This window comes from Megalops cyprinoides, chromosome 3, assembly GCF_013368585.1.
Source record: "Megalops cyprinoides isolate fMegCyp1 chromosome 3, fMegCyp1.pri, whole genome shotgun sequence".
NCBI lineage: Eukaryota > Metazoa > Chordata > Actinopteri > Elopiformes > Megalopidae > Megalops > Megalops cyprinoides.
In genome coordinates, this window is record NC_050585.1 from 51,695,124 (window position 1) to 51,713,662 (window position 18,539).

The window sequence follows — 18,539 nt, forward strand, 5'->3', positions numbered from 1 at the left end:
AAAAAAAATATAGACTCTATCAGGTGATTCTCGGTCATCATTCACTCTTTCTGTTTCCCACGCACTCATTCACTTTCACTCTTTCTCATTCTTCCTCTCTCTGGCCCTCCCTCACCCCTGCCTTTTCGTTATCTCTTCTTCAGTGTGATGGTAGTCAGCAGTCAAGGCTACCCAGTTGACGTTTCCGTGGAGGTGCTGAATAGAGGAGAGGATGCCTCGGGGACAGAGATGACCCTGGTCTACCCCTCCGCTCTCTCCTTCACACATGCCAAAGCGGTGAGGACAGGCTGTCAGTAATGGCTGTCCGATTCAGTAGTTGCATACAATCAATAACTGTACACCATTATTATAAATAATCTTAAAAACAAGAGTTGAATTGGAAAATAACGATATATTAATAACTGAAAGTAAACAGTCACTACCATGTTACAGGTTGGGGGGGGGGGGGGGGGGGGGGGGAATACACCTTGACTATACAACACATAGACCTGGATGTCCACGCAATGTCTCTGTGATCTCCTCCACCGTGATTTTCCTACCCCATGACACCCTCTCAAATCCTAATTGCATATCTCACACTTAATCTTTCCTCATATGCAACAAACAGCCACATTTCGTAGCCTGTTCTCTGAATAGCCACTTAGAAGTTAATGAGAACATGTCATTCGTGAAAATGTCAGTGCAGCTACGTCACTTGTTAAAATCTGCCGTAGAAGAACGAGTATTTCACTACTTCAGGGCCAAATATATTTTCAGCAGGCATGGTTATATCTCCAGATATTTTCGCATTCTGTTTTTATTTAATAAAATACATTTCCTGTTCTGGCAAGACATGCACTGCCCTTCCTCACTGACCTGAAAAGTGGCTGATTTGTCCTTATTGGCGGCTAAATCAGATCAAGTCCACAGATTGGTAATATGCAGAACTGTATTCTTCCTTCTTGTGGAGTGTCTTGCTCTGAACTGGCTGTGCATTGGACTGTAATACCATACATAGGTATGTAATGAAATGCAGCAGTTGAGAGTGGACTGCAATGCTACGTAATGGTGTAAAGTTTATTGTTATAGCCATAACCCTTTGTGTTATAATGCTACATGAAATATGTGCAAAACGCTCTCAAGAAGAGAACGTTTGCTGACAAGCTAGTGTTCTCTTCAATTAAAATGTCATCATGACATCAAAGAGCGGTACATGAGTTTAGAGATTTATGTCTGTGCTGTCTTTTTTTCTGTTGTATACCATATCATATGTTTATATTCCTTCCTCTCTTCTCCTGTAGTCTTCAGCAATGAGCAATTTGTATTGCGTGTCTAACACTACAAGTGTCAACAATCATACACAAACAGTGTGTCGGCTCAGTACCAGCGTCCTTAGACAGGGGGCAGCGGTGAGTCTCCCATCTCCTTTGTTGTCTAAACCAGGGGTGTCAATCTCAATTTTTGCAAGTCCAGTGTGTATGTTTATTTTTTGTTCAAAGTAATTTCTCTTGCTTAATTAGTCTGTACACATCTACACTAATGTATTTACAAAAACACAGCGCAGATAAATGTTTGAGAATACTGTATAATCACAAGCTATAACCATATACTTTTATGGAAAAAAAGGCCCAGCAGAGTAAATGGTTTGGCTCATTAATGGATTAACAGCAATGAGTGGGCCCTCCAGGAACTGAGTTTGACATCTCTGTCCTAAACTGTCTCTGTTCTCCCTACTGTGTAGTTTCTGATGACACTACTGATCCATATTGTGCAGTACTTTCTCTATCCACTAGAATCTGTTTTATGTAGCATCTAAAATGTAGTTTTAAATACAGTTTAGAAAATAGCCTTTCCTTACAGTTTCTTGTATGAATTATGAATGCGGATAACTGTGTTTGTGTCAGTTCACCATTGGAAGGCAATCCAGTTCAAAGCAGTTTGTTCTCTCTGTTTAAGGGTTGTTTTTCCTCTTGGTTAGTGTGACTGGACAGTACAACTGTACATTCAGGGTTAGTTTTGTTCTGAAAATTATAAATATTATAAATATGTCTTTATTGATTTTGTAATTCAGTGTCTAGGATGGCACACATTCTGTTTTATATATAAGTGTCTTTTGGCAATAAATAAAACACACTTCCTCTGTGTAGCACCCTTAAACCACAAATGTGGGTTTGCATGAATGGGTGCTTATAACAATATAATAAAGCTATGAAGCACTTGTTTAAAGGTCACCAGTGGTTAGCTATGAAAACAATGCCATTCCCTCTGGAAAAAATAAATACAGTATATATTTGACAATGAAATCTAGTAAAAGTCCAAGTCTGTGACAGGAAATGTCACTTACAAGGGAGATTGATAATGCTGGATATGGCCACCCATCCTCTTTCCCTGGCTATAGTTTTCAAGGACCACACCTAGAAACCTTGAAGCCCCTAGACTGTATACACATTGGACAGGTGTCTCGTTTCCCATGTGGTCGTGGTGACAGTACACATTGCCACATGCCAGTCTATAAAGCGTTCCTACCACGCTTCTTTCTCCCAGATGAAGGTGCTGGTTTTTCTCTCTGTGTTACATCCCTCTGATCTGACGGACACAGTTACAGTACAGGCGACTGTCAGCAGGTCAGTGAATTTTCCCATTCCTCTTCGCTGCCTCTGATGTCATAATTGAAACGTGTTGACGGAACACTAAATTACAGCTCCCTTAGCACTTTGCGCCTACTACAAGGCCTCCTTTCATACTGTAGCTTGAATGTATTCCTCGTATTGTAAGTCACTTAGGATAAAAGCGTCTGCTAAATGAGTAAATGTAAATGTAAATTTGAGCGCATAGTTTGCCATAACTAGGGATTTGTGAGGAGTTTTTTTTAGCAAGGCTGGATTGAGTGCAGCTTATACTGTACATATATGTATACATGATACAGTGTGATATGCTGTAAATTTCACCCGTTCCCTCACCTTTATTTACATGCGTATTTGTATTTCTTCTTCTTCTCTCACAGTAAAAATGAGCATGCTGAGACCTTACAGGACAACTATGGCAACTGCTCTGTAGCTGTCAGGCTGCCAATCAACATCATTATCAAAGAGTAGGTGACGCCTGTAGTCTATCATTAAAATACAGTAGCAGCAATAATTGCAGTGTCTACCAGTGTTGCCCTTACTGTTTAAGTTTTTGTGTGCGTTTGAGTGGTAGGAAAGTGTGCTGCTAGGATGTTCTTGTGATAGGACACTTGTGTGTTTTACATGTGAGAGTCATGGGGCTGACAGTGTTTTGCAATTTGGACTGAACAGTGGAGTAAGACTCAGAAATTCCAAGGATACTGCAGTATGTTGTGAGATGCACAGGTTGTCGTGGGGTTGAATGCACGGAGCGTTACTGCAGTATGTTGTGAGATGCACAGGTTATCGTGGGGTTGAATGCATGGAGCGTTACTGCAGTATGTTGTGAGATGCACAGGTTGTCATGAGGTTGAATGCATGGAGCGTTACTGCAGTATGTTGTGAGGTGCACAGGTTGTCGTGGGGTTGAATGCATGGAGCGTTACTGCAGTATGTTGTGAGGTGCACAGGTTGTCGTGGGGTTGAATGCATGGAGCGTTACTGCAGTATGTTGTGAGGTGCACAGGTTGTCGTGGGGTTGAATGCATGGAGCGTTACTGCAGTATGTTGTGAGGTGCACAGGTTGTCGTGGGGTTGAATGCATGGAGCGTTACTGCAGTATGTTGTGAGATGCACAGGTTGTCGTGGGGTTGAATGCATGGAGCGTTACTGCAGTATGTTGTGAGATGCACAGGTTGTCGTGGGGTTGAATGCATGGAGTGCTACGTCATTGAATGCAAAGAACCTAATGCTGATCGCTTCATTTCAGGCAAAATTCCACCCGATACCTTACCCTCCCTGGGGGGAAGCTGCTCGAACACACATTCACGGTAGTACTGCCTGTCTGTACCTCTGTCGTTCAGCTCAGCATCAGTCTGTCTTTGCGTCTTTGTCAGTCTGACTTTTAGTCTTTTTGCTTGTGGGTCCACAGCCTATCCTCACAACCCTGTTTGAGGTATTAGTCCCCAGTATTAAACCATCTTTCGGTCTTCCTTTCTCTGCCACACTCATCCAGGTGGAGAACGTTGGAAACGCGGACGTTCCAGTGAATGTAACGTTTGTGGTTCCCGTAGAGATGGACTTTGGCCTCCGTTGGAATGTTTCTCTTCCTGTAACGGTGAGCGTGGAGCACTTTCTCTCTGTGACAGTAATGAAGCAACCATGATATGTATGAGAAATATTTTTGCTCTTACTCAAAACCAAATGTGGAGATCATAATTTTATTATTGTTGCATGAGTGTGGTGCTTTATCTCAACATTGTATCTCATCCCACGTGTGTGTGTGTGTGTGTGTTTTGTCCCATAGGACAGAAGAGCAATTTGTGTGACGAAGGGGGTCATCTCTCGCAATGACAAAAACACTACTTTGGTCCAGGTGAGAACTGGCTGTCATTATATTACAGTATACATGAATCACATCCTAGCAGTACAGTTCAGTCCTTATTATTGATTGTTTATTAAATATGGAATTACAAATGAATGGATAGAACAGACATTAATGTTTTAAACACTTTTTATCATAAGTCAGATATGTCCCTATGTAAATTTGCCGAATGTAAAGCAATATGTATTTGATTGTTTGGTATTTTTATACAGGCCTTTATTAAATAGAACTAAAAGATGACTCGTATTATCTGTTTTGGAGATGCACCATGCAAACTGCGTGCATTATGTAGGCATGTAATGAACGCAGTGCTGTGGTTCACTTAATGTCCTTAACTAAATGCTTTGAAATATAAAGAAGACTACAAAGGTGACAGATCACACGAAAGTGCCATTTTTCATTAGCAGAAGGTCTCTTTATTTTTCAGTATAGTCACCTAATGTCTTTTTATCTCAAAGTATTTTGCATGCAACAGCAATTCAGTAGTTGACACAAGATACCAGATTCACTGTATTTCAATTCTAAAAGCTGTTTTTTTTGCTTATTATGCACCATTGAACTTGATTGGGTATTGTATCAGAGTGCACTGCATCATACTGAATATCTTTCGAGACACAAACCACTCAAGGACTACTCAGTGAATGTCATCATTAGTGTTACTATCAGAAAATTCATTGAAGAAAATGTCCTTTTTTTTTCCTTAGTATTGTAGTGGCACCATTTGTCATCTGATTGGCTGCACTGTTGACCTGCTGGGCCCTGAAGAATCAATTGGATTCCCATTCGTGGGGAACATAAATGGAGACATTGCAGTAAGGACAATAATGCTCCATGGCTTATTAAATCAATTTGTACGCTGGTTTCCATGCTTGTCGATGGCTCCTTAGCGGTTGTTTTCAGTTTTATGTGATTTTGTGCTTTGTTGTGTCAGTGTGCAGGTGCATAAATTGAACAGGTAATGTTCGGGACGGTTTGTCTCACTTAAGGTTACGTTGCATCACAGGTTTCAGGTACACAGATGAAGGTGTTGAGCTGGGGCTTCCTGTCATTTGACCCACACAAATACGCTCAGTTCCCTCCGAACAGATTTCACAACTGCACTGTGAGTTACCACTGTGATTCTGTCTCCGGTTCTAATCTCACTGACTCTCACTGAAGTTCACACTTTCCCTCTCCCTCATTTAAATTCCATTAAAATCACATCACAGTATCTGAATTCACTGCATTTCTGTACGCATTTCCAAGGCACTTATAAAGTATAAAACATACACTACTTTCATTTTCCATTTTTGTGTTTTAATAAGTAATTATATTTATAATTACCCATATTACAAGTTATCATACCTAGGCATTACCTAGCAGTAAACTATACACAGTCACAGAGCTGCAGATTTGTATGTTCTCTGTGCCTAGGATACTCAGGGTCCAGTTATATTCCTTTAGTCATTTACCCTCAAATCTAAGAAAGTAATAAATTTATAAATTGAATCTTCCTTCCTCAGATTGGCACAGTGCTGGAAACACCCTCTACAAGCCAAAGAAACCTCATCATCGCGGGCAGTGTTGTATCCGCGTTGTTGCTAATGGCGATTGTCTTTGCGATTCTCTACAAGGTGAGAATTCACGATGCTAGAAGTTGCTGGAGAAGCCATTTTGCTGTTTGTCTGTATTGTTTAACATGTCAATTTTTCTTACCTGCTAGATTGGATTTTTTAAATCCAAAGACCACGATGATGATGATGACCCAAGGCCTCCCCAGCAGGAGACTGAAGGAACTACAGAGCCCTCTGCTGACAGGGAGACCACACTGTAGCCCTACCTGAAGTACAGCAGCTTCCCAACCATGGACCAGCCTCAACTGCAGTCGAACCCAAGATTCAGCAGGGTCTTGACTTAACTGCAGCTCAGCCCAGACTGTAGCATTGTCCCAACTTGCACAAACTTTGACCAGGGCTGTTTCTGTACAATTGTCTGCTCGTGTTATAGCCAGCTCTGACTCAGGTTTGAAGTGCGGTACAGAGAATCAAGATGTGATATTTAATGGTTACAGTCTGAGCTGCTCAAAACATGTACAGAAAAGTGCAGGCAAAGAGACCAGGGAATGCACTGTAGTTTGACAGACCAGGATTGTGCAGTCTGACATTTCAAAGATGACTTAGAGTCCACAGCATACTTTCAAACGGTAACCCCGCCTAAACTTGAGTCTAATGCAAAGTGGGAACAACATCAAACTATTGACTCCAAAATGTTAACAAGTACAGTAAAACGGTATTTTTATTTTTTATTATGACTCACAGGAAACCCCAGATATGCAGAGGACTCACAGCCTCACACCCTCTTCCTCTAAGTAAAGTCAGCTTCTCACTCAAATGCCTTCTGAGGCAAATATATTAATATGCTGTTATTGCTTACAATGTCCTTTTGTGAATTTCACTTGCTATATGAATTGCTTTCCCACTGCCGAAATCAAGAATGTGCCCCATTCTCCTTGATAAAAAAGTGTTCAGTACAAAATGGGATGCCTTTTACCAGAAGCATTTTTTTTTCCATACACAACAGACAGCGAGACAGAGTGAATTTCACACTCACAACATGACACCAAACATTCATGTCATCAGTTAGATGTTTAATAATTTAAACTACACCACTGTGAACAATCTAATGGTACACAGAAACACAACTACAACAGCATAGTGTCTGTCTGTGGGGTGATATGCAGGGGGTGCGCATAGTTATAGATAATGCACAGCATTAAGTCCTGCCAACTGCAAGATAACATCAGATACTCGTGAGTGTGAGTGAGATTCTCATCCCAGGGCAGCAGTGTCTTTTGGCATGAGTACCACTGCAGATTTACTTTGTGAGAGGAGCACTACTGTGGTACACCTGAACGCTGTACATTATGTCGCTTCTCGGAAATGGTCTGAGGCATTAGTGAGTCATAATTTTCATGATTAGCTTACCGCAGCTTTGCCTGTATGTGTTACCCGCTGTTCATGAAGAGTCAGAACATTTCGGTATCCCAGCACCGTCTACGCTGGGAATAAGGCATCTACTGTGAAGACGGCAATCATCACTGTAAAACCTTACAGGTGGTGAGATGGATGTTTAAGGTGAAATGTTTGAGACACTGAAAGCTGGAGTGGCGGATTCAAATTCCCACAAATGGTTGGAAACTTATTTGCTAAACATTCAAATGAAGACAAACCTGAGAGTCTCTATGCCTTGGAGCATTTGGTAAATGTAGAACATGACACAAACCGAAGGATGTGCTGTGGAGGCCAGCTCCAGTGTATACACTGATTTCTCTGCTATTAATGCCACCTAGAAGATACAAAACCCTTAGCAGCACAGCTCTGTGGACTTTTAAAAAGGTACATGAAGTCAAAAGCTTGTAGTGCCAGTATAGAACTGATGTCCTGAATTATTAACTGAGCTTTGTACTTTGTACAGTTTCAGTGTTTCCTTCAACCATGACAGATTTTTTTTGTCTCTGGCTTCAAATGCCCTGAGATTTTCTGTATCCAAGCTCACACTGAATGTCATCAGTCTAAACCCTGTTTGAGCGTGAGGAATAGAGGTTAGAAACCCAGGGGGTGTGGCGATACGACGTTGCCGTTCTCCACCACCGCCACGGAGATGGCTCTCATGTTCTTGAACACCTGCCTGGTGGAGCTGGATGTCAAGGCCTTGATGTTACTCATTATTCTGTCATGGGCCTGTGTGGAGGAGGGGGGGGGGGGGGGTGGAAGCCACAAAATAAGAAGCAGACAGCAGTGAGGGACCAAAGAAAGAGAGAGAAAATGCATGTAATTAGCTATTTCAGCAATTAAACCAGAGATAAATGGACAGACAGGAGATCGGACGCTCACCTCAATGCACCAGGTGTCACACAGCATCTTCTCATACTGGGCAGTGGGGAGACCCTGGCCCAGGGAGCGAGATGCCCTATAGGAGGGAGAGATGTGTCGTCAGGGTGCTGCGGAGAAACTGATGGACTGTATGACTATCTTCGCTGCATCTGCTATTTTGCAGGAGTGGAGTGCCGATAAGGGATGGAGTTGTAACTATGGTAACAAGCGCATCACGTTTTACAGCAATACCTAATTCCTGGTAACCCCCTGGATTCTGTCTGGGAGCAGGCAAGCCCAAGACCCAAATCCTTGAATGAAAATTTACCCTAAATCTTTGTAGATCGTTTAAAAGAAACAAATGTTGTGGTACATTTGCTAAAAGCTGTATATCCATCATCACATAGGTTTTTGCTGAAAGCTGTATATCCGTTATCACATAAAACATAGTCAAAACATGTTTGTATACATAAAGGGGAGTTGTGTGAATGAATGTGTGCTACCTGGACAGGACAACCACCATGGCGTACAGGTCGATGGCACTGTCAGCCACTCTTTTCAGTACAAACTGCTCATCTTCAGAATGGAAAAACATCATTAAAACACCTGCACAGCCACAACTACACAACCTCACATTCAACAAACAAATCCAGGTGTGGCACTGTGACATCACCATAGCTCTTCACACAGTTCACATCACACATGAATCAAAATACTCAGAAACTGGTAACTGACGAGATTTTTGGAAATATGTTATTGATTTCAGATATATCATAGTAAGTACAACTGGTCAGTTGCCACATTCACACACTGCCATTTGATTCAATTGGCAGAATGGGTCAAACTACAGAAATGCATTGTGAGGTGTATGACATCAACTGAGTACTGACTACTGGCTGCCATTGTTAAATCTGTCAAAGCTAAATCAGGCTGAAACACTGCTTAATGAAATGACCATGTCATACCAGTTCGAATTGCCAAAACGGTCGTTTTTTTCTAATTCCACTCAGCGTATCAAGTCCTTCAAGACTGTCTGACATCACTATGGTATGTTCTTACCAATGATCTTCTTGCCATATTTTAGCAACAAGTCTTCAATGGTGCTTCCAAACTGCTCAATGGCCTTCACTGCCTACAATTAACAGGAAGGTGACCCTAAGTGACACTATGGACAGCATATCACTAAAGACAGCCCACATCAAAAACTACTGACATTACCAGGATAGTGCCAGAATTTACATACTGTACTATAGGTTATATCAGCCATTAACAGATACACCTATTCTGCTCACACTCATATATTTGCCGGTTGCCAGCACACGATCCCGACGGCATGCCTTACCAGCTCTCCACTCTGTGCCAGTTCAGGGTGAACCACCCCCTGCAGTGACAGACCTGTCCCCAAGCCCGCCTTCCTGCACATACACAGAGAGAAATGCTGTATGTTCAACCACTCTCGCACAAGTGTGTGTGTGTGTGTCTGTATGTGTGTGCGTGTGTGCGTGCGTGTGTGTGTGTGTGTGTCTGTGTGTGTGTGTGTGTGTGTTTGTGTGAGTAAGAACAAGCGGGGTGTGTGTGTGTGTGTGTATACTGACCTCTTGGCCCTCTTGCTAATCTCTCCAGCCAGCAGTCCAGCATTGCCCAGCGGGTTCTTCAGGGCCTTCTGTAAGCTCTTCAGATGGTTGCCTGCGTTCTGAAAAAACAAGACATTAAGTTACATACCATCCTTTCAACACACACTGCATAGATATCAAGGTGCACGCAGAAGAACCGCGAATGTTTCCCTCTGTACCTGGAAGCCGTTGAGGGCCACAAATAGCCTGAGAATGTCATTGGTGCCCTCGAAAATTCGGAAGATCCTCAGGTCTCTCATCACCCTCTCAACCCCTGAGTCCTGAACACAAGCCACATTACATTATTGTCATTTAGCAGATGCTCTTACCCAGAGAAACTGTAGGTTACAGTTTTTTGTTTGTTTTACACATTATCCATTTATACAGCTGGATATTTACTGAGGCAGTTCTGGGTAAAGTACTTTGCCCAAAGGTACAGCTGCAGTGCTCCAGCAGGGAATCGAACCAGCAACCTTTTGGTTACAAGCCCTGCTCCTAACCACTGTGCTACACTGCTGCTCCCACAACACAGAAGTGAAGTCCTGCGTTGCACTATAGACTACGCCTCAAAGAGACTACACACAGTTTAGGAAGAGCGACAATCACACTTAATGACCCACAAAGTGACACACAGACACATTCCTGACTTAAGCGGCCACAAGCGAAACATTCTCAATACTACTTGTACTTGCACTGCAAGTCAGTACCCTGTCTTAGCGACAACAAGACTCACCTTCATGAAGCCCATGCCTCCCATGACCTGAATGCACTCATCAGTCACAGTCCAGGCTGCTTCCTGTGGAGAGGACCACACCATTCAACTGTCAACACTGGAAGATGAACCCAGTGTTAATGAGACTGTTCAGCGATAAACTGGGCGGACGCAGCTCACAAATGCTCTCATCATTTAACACCATCTCTGGTGCGACAAGAGGAAATTTCAGAGCAAGCGGTGTCTGTGGTGTCAGGGGACTTACAGAGGCGAAGATCTTGCTGATGGCGGCTTCAATTTGGAATTCTGAAGCTCCGCTGTCCATGTTACCGCTGACCATGTAGGCCATGGACTGAGAGGGGGAGGGAGAGGGAGAGAGAGAAGGGGAGAGAGAGAGAGAGAGAGAGAGAGAGAGAGAGAGGGAGAGAGGGAGGGAACGAGAGAGGAAGGGGGACAGGGAGAGTGGGAGAGAGGGAGGGGTAGAGAGCAGGAGGGAACGAGAGAGGAAAGGGGAGAGGGAGAGAGGGAGAGAAGGAGGGGGAGAGGGAGAGAGGGAGAGAGGGAGAGAAGGAGGGGGAGAGGGAGAGAGAGAGAGGGAGGGGGAGAGTGAGAGGGAGAGGGAGAGGGAGAGAGGGAGAGGGGGGGAGAGGGAGAGAGAGAGAGGGAGGGGGAGAGTGAGAGGGAGAGGGAGAGGGAGAGAGGGAACGAGAGAGGAAGGAGGAGAGAGGGAGAGGGAGGAAGTGACATTAAATGGTTGCTCAGTCAAGACACAAAGTAGATGATACTCTTCTGTGCGTTTCTACTGAAACTTTCTTATGTCTATTGACTACTTATCATTAATAACTATAGGCAGCTTTTTTTTAGTCTATTCAAGACTGAGGTATAAAAGAATGGCAGAAAGATGAGCAGTAACTTAAATAAAAAGATATAACTGACATAGTACTTAGAGAAATTGTGGAATAACTGTGACTGATGGCTTTTTTTTGACAGCAGGGTGACGGACAGTTTCATTACCTCTGTGACATAATGCAGCATAGCCATGCGGGCCACCTTCTCCTGGATCGCTCCAAAGTTATGGATTTTATTCCCAAACTGTGTCCTGTTGGCAGCATGATCCACCTGAGCGACGGAGGCAGCAGTCAGCACAGTTATGGACAGAAAAAAGGACAGATATAATGCACTAACAAACACAGGGAAAGGCTGGCAGAGGAATGACACGGCAGTGAATGATACAGCAGTGTTACTCATACAGGAGAGGACTAATCTAAATCCAAAATCACACGTTTTAGAGTTTACCATCCGTAAATACATGGTGCCTGCAGTGTCTTATGTCCAGGAATGCTCAGATAAACAGAAATCAGAGTGTAGTACATGTAACATATCACACACGCACATGTGCGCGCGCACGCACACGCACACACACACACGCGTGCACACACACACACACACACACGCACACACACACACACGCACACACACACACACGGGACTCACAGCCTTGGCGATGACGCCCCTCATGGTGCCGGACAGAGCGGCGGCCATGCCGAAGCGGCCGTTGTTCAGGATGTTCATGGCCACCTTGAAGCCGCCGCCCACCTCCCCCAGCACGCAGTCCGCTGGCACGCGCACGTTATCGAAGTACACCTCCGCCGTGTTGGACGCCTTGATGCCCATCTTCTTCTCTGGAGGACCGCTGCGGGGTCCCAGCGGGAGGAAGGACAGAAGAGATGGACGAAAGGGAAGAAAGAGAGGGGCGGTGCATGAGGCTGGTGGGAAAACACCAAGGGGACGTCGACGGCAAGCGTACTGGGAGTGCGCAAGCGGGATGGGAGACGAGTGATGGGAAGACCTCACGAAACAAAGGTGAAATGAATCAGCTGACTTAACATCGGTGCTTCAGATGGGCAGGGAGCTCCTGCTGTCCATGGTCCATGACATTACACTAAGATTGAGTAAAACTGACGCATGAGCAGGACATGAGGTGCATGCTTACAGAACAGCATCAAAGGGAGCCCCTTCCCCCTCCCTCCCCCTCCCTCTCCCTCCCCCTCCCGCACCCTCCCCCTCCTTCCTTTCCCTTCTCTCACTGAGTCACCCCACCGAAGCCTCTCTCCACGACGAAGGCGGTGATCTTGTCTTTCATCTCTCCAGTCTTCTCATCTTTCATGGGCGTCTTTGCAAACACTGTGAATATCTCAGCCAGACCACCATTACTGAGGGGAATAAAGAGGAGGGAATAAAGGGGACAGTAAAGGATGGATATGAAGCAAAGGAGCACTCACAGATTACCTTAATATCTTAATATCCCTTCCCACTCTATAAAACGTGTTGAAAACCACAACATGTTCCATAACGGTAAGATTCACAAGTTTGTCCTCATGTCTGCGCAATGCAATGTAACCTGTGACCATGCAGAACATACAAGTGATACATTGGAGACTTCAAATTAATCCTGACTGGACTAGCATTTTAAAGTGTCACGCATGCATGGGTGTGAGTATAACACATGCAGAGAAAACATAAAAACATATGACACTTTAACAAAAAGGACAGGCCATTCAACCCCTTATTTTGCTTAGAGTGCACTGAGCATGAACACTCCAGGGGTCTCCGTTTCCATTCTATAACATGAATATTCATCATTTTTGCTGTTTATTCAAGGATCATAGGCGTCTTTTTCACTGCTGCGACACAATGCACAGATCCATATAGCCATGGGTATATCGCACTAGAGAATTCTGCTAATTGCTCACACTATTACAGTTCCTCACATACAATAACACTGACTCAAACTGATATTTCACACGTGTGTGTACCTTATCCAGATCTTGCCGCCGTTCAGGGTGAAGTACTGACCGCAGAGGGAGCATACAGCTGTGGTCTTGATGGATGCAGCATCAGAGCCGCTGGCTGGTTCAGTCAGACAGAACGCAGCGATAGTCTCCCCTACAGACCAAGACAGAAAGGTAGCTTTATATCGCTCAGATAACAGGAAAAGCAGCTGGTTTCTTTATCTTAATCAGTTGCCATGCAACCTGTGAAGACCTACTATAAAACCACATATGAAACAAACACAAATACATGCACAGACTAAACACGTACTGACATTTGGTGTTGACATTTGGAAAGTTACAGTTAAAAACACAGTAAGAGACAGGTGCGTAAGACTCCTGCCATCTCTCACCTGTGGCCAGCTTTGGCAAGTATTTCTCCTTTTGGGCTTTGTTGCCGAAAAGCAGGATGCCCTTGAAGCCGATGGACTGATGGGCACCCAGGGTAATGCCCACGCCTAAGTCGTGCATGCCCACAATCTCCACCAGCCTGGCATACTGAGGTGAGGGGACACATAAGTAATCTGCGTGAACTGCAGCACTCTGGCATTCAGAACTCCTCATTTCCTGGACTCATCTCTGGACTGTAATGACCAGATTCTCAGGCTATGCCCCCCCGACACGCCCCATTCCACTTCCTGTAACTTCATCCTTTCTCCTCTCCCTCCTCGTCCACCTGGTCCCCTGACACACCTGCGTATTGGTGAGGCCTAAGCCACCCAGGTCAGCCGGGACCTGCAGACCGAAGGCCCCCATCTCCTTCAGCCCCTCCATGGTGCCATCCTCCACCTTCTCCAAAGCATCATTCTTCGCTGGGTCATTAACCTCCTGCAGGCCGCACAGGGTGAGGGAGACAGAGGAGGGGTCACAGACAGCTATGAGACGGACTAAAGACACGTGCATTAAACAGCAGAGCAAAGTATTAAGAACTGAAGAATGATAATACTCATCACCATGGTGGACATGAAACAAATCGAAGCCATAACATTAGACTTGCCACATTAAAGCTAAAAACTACTATCAACATAAAGAGGAAAGCTTTCTTGCAAGATATTCCGCTCCAGTGAGTGTTTTGTAAAAAGCTGTGTCAGAATCCATATTTGCTTTCACAACACTGCCCTTATCTTTCCTTAATATGAGCGTGGGAGAAATTATAGCTCCAAATAACACGGGGGTAAAATTGAAAGTCACCTCAAAGAATTTGGAGAAAGGTCCCACCAGCTCTCTGAGGAACTCGATCTGATCCTCATTCATCACTGCAACACAACACCACCCCAGCCATAGCAGAATATAATATATTATATAACAATGTAATGCAAAGGTTCACACAATACCACACCAATTTTAGCCTGATCCATAAGCAACAGTCTTAAAAACCACAACGGCAATGTTTGTACCGGATCATCAGTCCTCTCACCTGAGGGGAAAGGGAACACCTGTGCAGTGCTGATCTGGCCCTTGAACATGTTCACGGCAAAGGATTTGGATTCCTGAGGGGTGAGGAGCAAGGCACCATGAAATACAGTTCAACCAAAAGACCTCCAGCTTTACACTGCTCTTGTATAACCTGGTCTACACATTTATATTTGTTCATCGATGTCATCCCTCTTCAGGGCATGATCCAGTGTGTAACACTGCAAAGGTGTTCACTCTACAACACTGACTCCATCAAGGGGCGAGTGTGAAACGAATGACTGTAAAAAATCATGATTATTGTTATTGATCATGGATTACTGTCACATTCCTTTACAGCAATGGTAAGCTTACATAACATTAATACAGGCGTCTTTCAAAACATGGCTGAGTAATGTCACGCATGTGAATACCACAGAGGGGGCCATAAGATCACAACGTACCACGCTGCGTGGCTTCTTCTCTGTGGCAGCCTTTGCGGGACTCTCACTGCCCACCTCTGACTTCTCCAACACCACCTGATTGGGGCAGACGGGGGCGGGGGGGCAGTAAGTGTGATGGGTAGGACAGATAAAGACAGAGAGGGGGGCAGGGTAAAGAATGATTTGAAACAAGACTCAGAAGGCCCGGAAGATTTGGACAGCACAACAGACAGACAGGGACACATAAGCGTTTGTGTGTGGGGGCACTCATTACCTGTCTCCCATTTAAAAAGAGAACTGAGATTTATGGCGCACAGTCGAGTCTGCTCGTGTGACTGTCTCATGTCCCTTCAAGGGCATAATGTGAGACAACACTCTGGCTGGGCTGTCCACAAGGCTGTGCGAGTCACTCAGTGGGCCAGCTGATTTCAGTGTCACTGTAGCATTTGCACACTTTCACTTTTTTCTGACCTCCATACTATGTTCTTATAAACTGTTCTTATATTGTCCGTGTTCCTACCACTTGCACAACACCTAATTCTTTCTTTCAGGTCAAAGAACATGGTTTGCCATTCCAGGCTGGGAGAAAATACAGAGGGGTGCACTTTCAATCCATGGGGGGGCAGTGGGGGGGGGGACACAAAAAGCCATATCTTAAAAAAATGTAATAAATATTATGTAGATATCGGGATATAAGGAGACAACTGACACTGCGCTGAGGTCCGTCTGGACCCCCACAACACCCCCACAGCACCGGCCCTGGGCCATTCCTTGATATAACTTTCCTCAACGATGCACACCACGAATAAGAGGAAGCTAAAGTTCCCATAATGGCTCTGATCAAAGAAGTAAACAAGAATCACCAACAGATAAGAAGCTGTCACCACTTGTGGCCTAAAGCATAATCATATGGCTAACACAAATGTTTAGTGACACACTCCGGCCATCCCAAATTGTTCCTGTTCCTATACTACTTCACACTTCAGGGCAGCAGTGAGTGAGTGAGTAGTGCTTAGCTAGAGAAACACTTGTGACCAGAAGCAAAAGTTCTTAAGCAAAAGTATTCAACCTGCCCTGCTCATCTGAATATCCAGCTAAACAAATTAGTATTGTCCTGACTGCGTGTGGAACTTGTGTAACAAATCTGAAGCCATGAATTACGTCACTTTGTATCCTACTAGTGGTAGGTAAAGGCCCCAATCAGCTGATAACGAACGTAAATAAACACCTGTTGCAGAGAGTAAGGTAGAGAGAGAGTAAGAGTAAGGTGGAGAGTATGCTCCAGGAAGGGAGATCTACTGCCTTCAATGGCTAACATCCACAATCATGTGACTCTACGGCGACCTTTCCTCTAGTTCCCCTAACCACTGTACAGTTACATGTTCAGCGCTAAAGGTGTTAGCTATCCTTCGCTGGCTAAGATTCTAGCTAGCCCAGGTAGATAGCTACCATTGCACCACCTTATGTAATTAACGGTAGGTGTAAAATCAATGCATGATGTATTTGATAGGTCGAGGGTTAACGTTACCTCTGCGGACTCACTGGCATACAGACGAGCATTTTGCACGGCTATGGCTCCAAGCGGACGCTGACCCCTAAAAAAACAAGGAATTGTGACCATTTTTGCAATTTAGCTATCTTGCTATATTACATCATTTCCCTTGCAACCAAAGAGACGCATAATAACGATTAAACTAAGGAACTGTGTCGTCTTGTAGCAAGCTAGCTACACCGTGCCTGTCACTGGGTACTTAGGTAACCGCTCGCAAAGTAACCCATTAGCGACCAGTATTACTGCACCCAAATAGTTTTCATATGGCAGCTAAACTGGTAAAACACTTACCCGGTTATCACAGGAGCAAGGCGAAGGGCATTACTGCACAAAGCTGGACTGAGACTGAATTTACGCAGAAGCATATCTATCAATTCTGTTCAACACCGGCTGTCTGTATGGGCTCTAGCCGCCTTACTAGGCAATAAAAGAACTTGTATTGAATCGGAAAACGCACAGACAAGATCGGATGTGTCCAGTATGGTGTTATGTTTCTGTGTTTGAATGCCTGAGTCGTCCCTTTTATGTAAGGTTGTTTTCTTTCTCTCTCCACGCCCTAGTTATGTGTTACGTAGCCCATATAGCTAACGTGCAGTTGTGTAACCTAATCAATATGTATTTTGTCGTAGGTCTGTGGGTGGACCGACATCACTGAGGTGGTTACCACTGCTGGCGCGGAGACTAGTTGGTATTTCTAGCGACCCACGGTTTTTCATGTGCTTTGAATTAACCCAATAGTCTAATCGACCGTCGATCGTTTTCGTTTGCTATAATGTGTGACTATGTGCGGTGTCCCAGACCACCCTCTTCCCCTATCCCCCAATCCCGCTACCGGAGGACCCCACAAGGCGGTGCTGTAGGATTAACTTTAAACATTGTTTTACAGCGCAGCCCTCCAAGAATGTTCATAACGTTCCGCAGATCCAGAATACCTTTACTTTCAACATTAAGAGAGACAGAACTTAGAAAGGGAAGCGTATAGTTCTTTCTGGAAAGCACGTAAACCATCTGCGGAATATCTGCAATGGTTTATTTACTTCATGTGAAGTAAACAGCACCAATGTCATAGTTTTGCACAGTTAAAAAAAAAATCAAATCACTCAGTGTGAGTCTACTATGTATTTATTTAAAATACTGAAAAAGTGGCAAAATATTTGGGAAAGCAAGCAAAAAAAAACGCCACAAGGTAGCAGTGCTCTGTCGTACTCAAAACGTAAAAAAAAACTTCATTTAGCACATTTATATTGATTATACATATTTATACGAACAAAAATGTGAATTTCAATATAAAAGTGAAGATAGAGGTGGGCATCACAGCTGTACGAACTACAGAAAAATAACTCCCCTTAAAGCCATCATACCTTCTCTACCATCCCAGAAGTACCACTTTTGTATCAAATCTGCCCTCTCAGGTTCAGTACCTCAGAAGCCCAAATGCAGTACCCTCTCCTGATTATCTCCACTGCACTTTGGAACACCAGTAGGTGTGCTGCAGTCAAGAAAACTGATTGACCACAGCAGGCAATGTTTGTACTAGTTTCACATTAAAGCACCACCATGGTATTTATAATGGGATGATAGGTTTTTATTGGGTTGTGTACATATGTGTGTGAGGTTTATTTTTGCATTTGGACTTAATGAATATTATTGGTCTTTTTAACCCACATTCTCTGCATCC

General features: G+C 44.2%; 2 protein-coding genes across 3 annotated transcripts in view; one reads left to right on the forward strand and one right to left on the reverse strand.

Annotated features, from left to right (window-relative positions):
* LOC118775181 (integrin alpha-X-like) overlaps positions 1–7,181 on the forward strand; it is a 24,019-nt gene extending 16,838 nt beyond the window's left edge. For both annotated transcript variants that reach the window (XM_036524936.1, XM_036524937.1), the window contains 11 exons: positions 144–276; positions 1,281–1,388; positions 2,524–2,603; positions 2,984–3,070; positions 3,853–3,913; positions 4,099–4,200; positions 4,390–4,458; positions 5,172–5,279; positions 5,471–5,569; positions 5,970–6,080; positions 6,170–7,181. In XM_036524936.1, the coding sequence (XP_036380829.1) occupies positions 144–276; positions 1,281–1,388; positions 2,524–2,603; positions 2,984–3,070; positions 3,853–3,913; positions 4,099–4,200; positions 4,390–4,458; positions 5,172–5,279; positions 5,471–5,569; positions 5,970–6,080; positions 6,170–6,280 (1,069 nt within the window). In that variant the 3' untranslated portion in view covers positions 6,281–7,181. The remainder of the gene's footprint in view (positions 1–143; positions 277–1,280; positions 1,389–2,523; positions 2,604–2,983; positions 3,071–3,852; positions 3,914–4,098; positions 4,201–4,389; positions 4,459–5,171; positions 5,280–5,470; positions 5,570–5,969; positions 6,081–6,169) is intronic.
* LOC118775182 (very long-chain specific acyl-CoA dehydrogenase, mitochondrial-like) lies at positions 7,176–17,621 on the reverse strand. The gene is made up of 20 exons (XM_036524938.1): positions 17,153–17,621; positions 16,838–16,904; positions 15,331–15,405; positions 14,892–14,964; positions 14,666–14,730; positions 14,168–14,302; positions 13,828–13,972; positions 13,460–13,589; positions 12,731–12,856; positions 12,138–12,336; positions 11,658–11,762; positions 10,909–10,995; positions 10,665–10,727; positions 10,111–10,212; positions 9,914–10,011; positions 9,661–9,733; positions 9,378–9,450; positions 8,822–8,894; positions 8,340–8,415; positions 7,176–8,186 (listed from the first exon to the last, which is right to left on the reverse strand). Exons 1-20 carry the CDS (start codon positions 17,224–17,226, stop codon positions 8,049–8,051), a joined length of 1,977 nt encoding a protein of 658 aa, XP_036380831.1. The 5' UTR covers positions 17,227–17,621; the 3' UTR covers positions 7,176–8,048.
* Between the last annotated feature and the right edge of the window lie 918 nt (positions 17,622–18,539).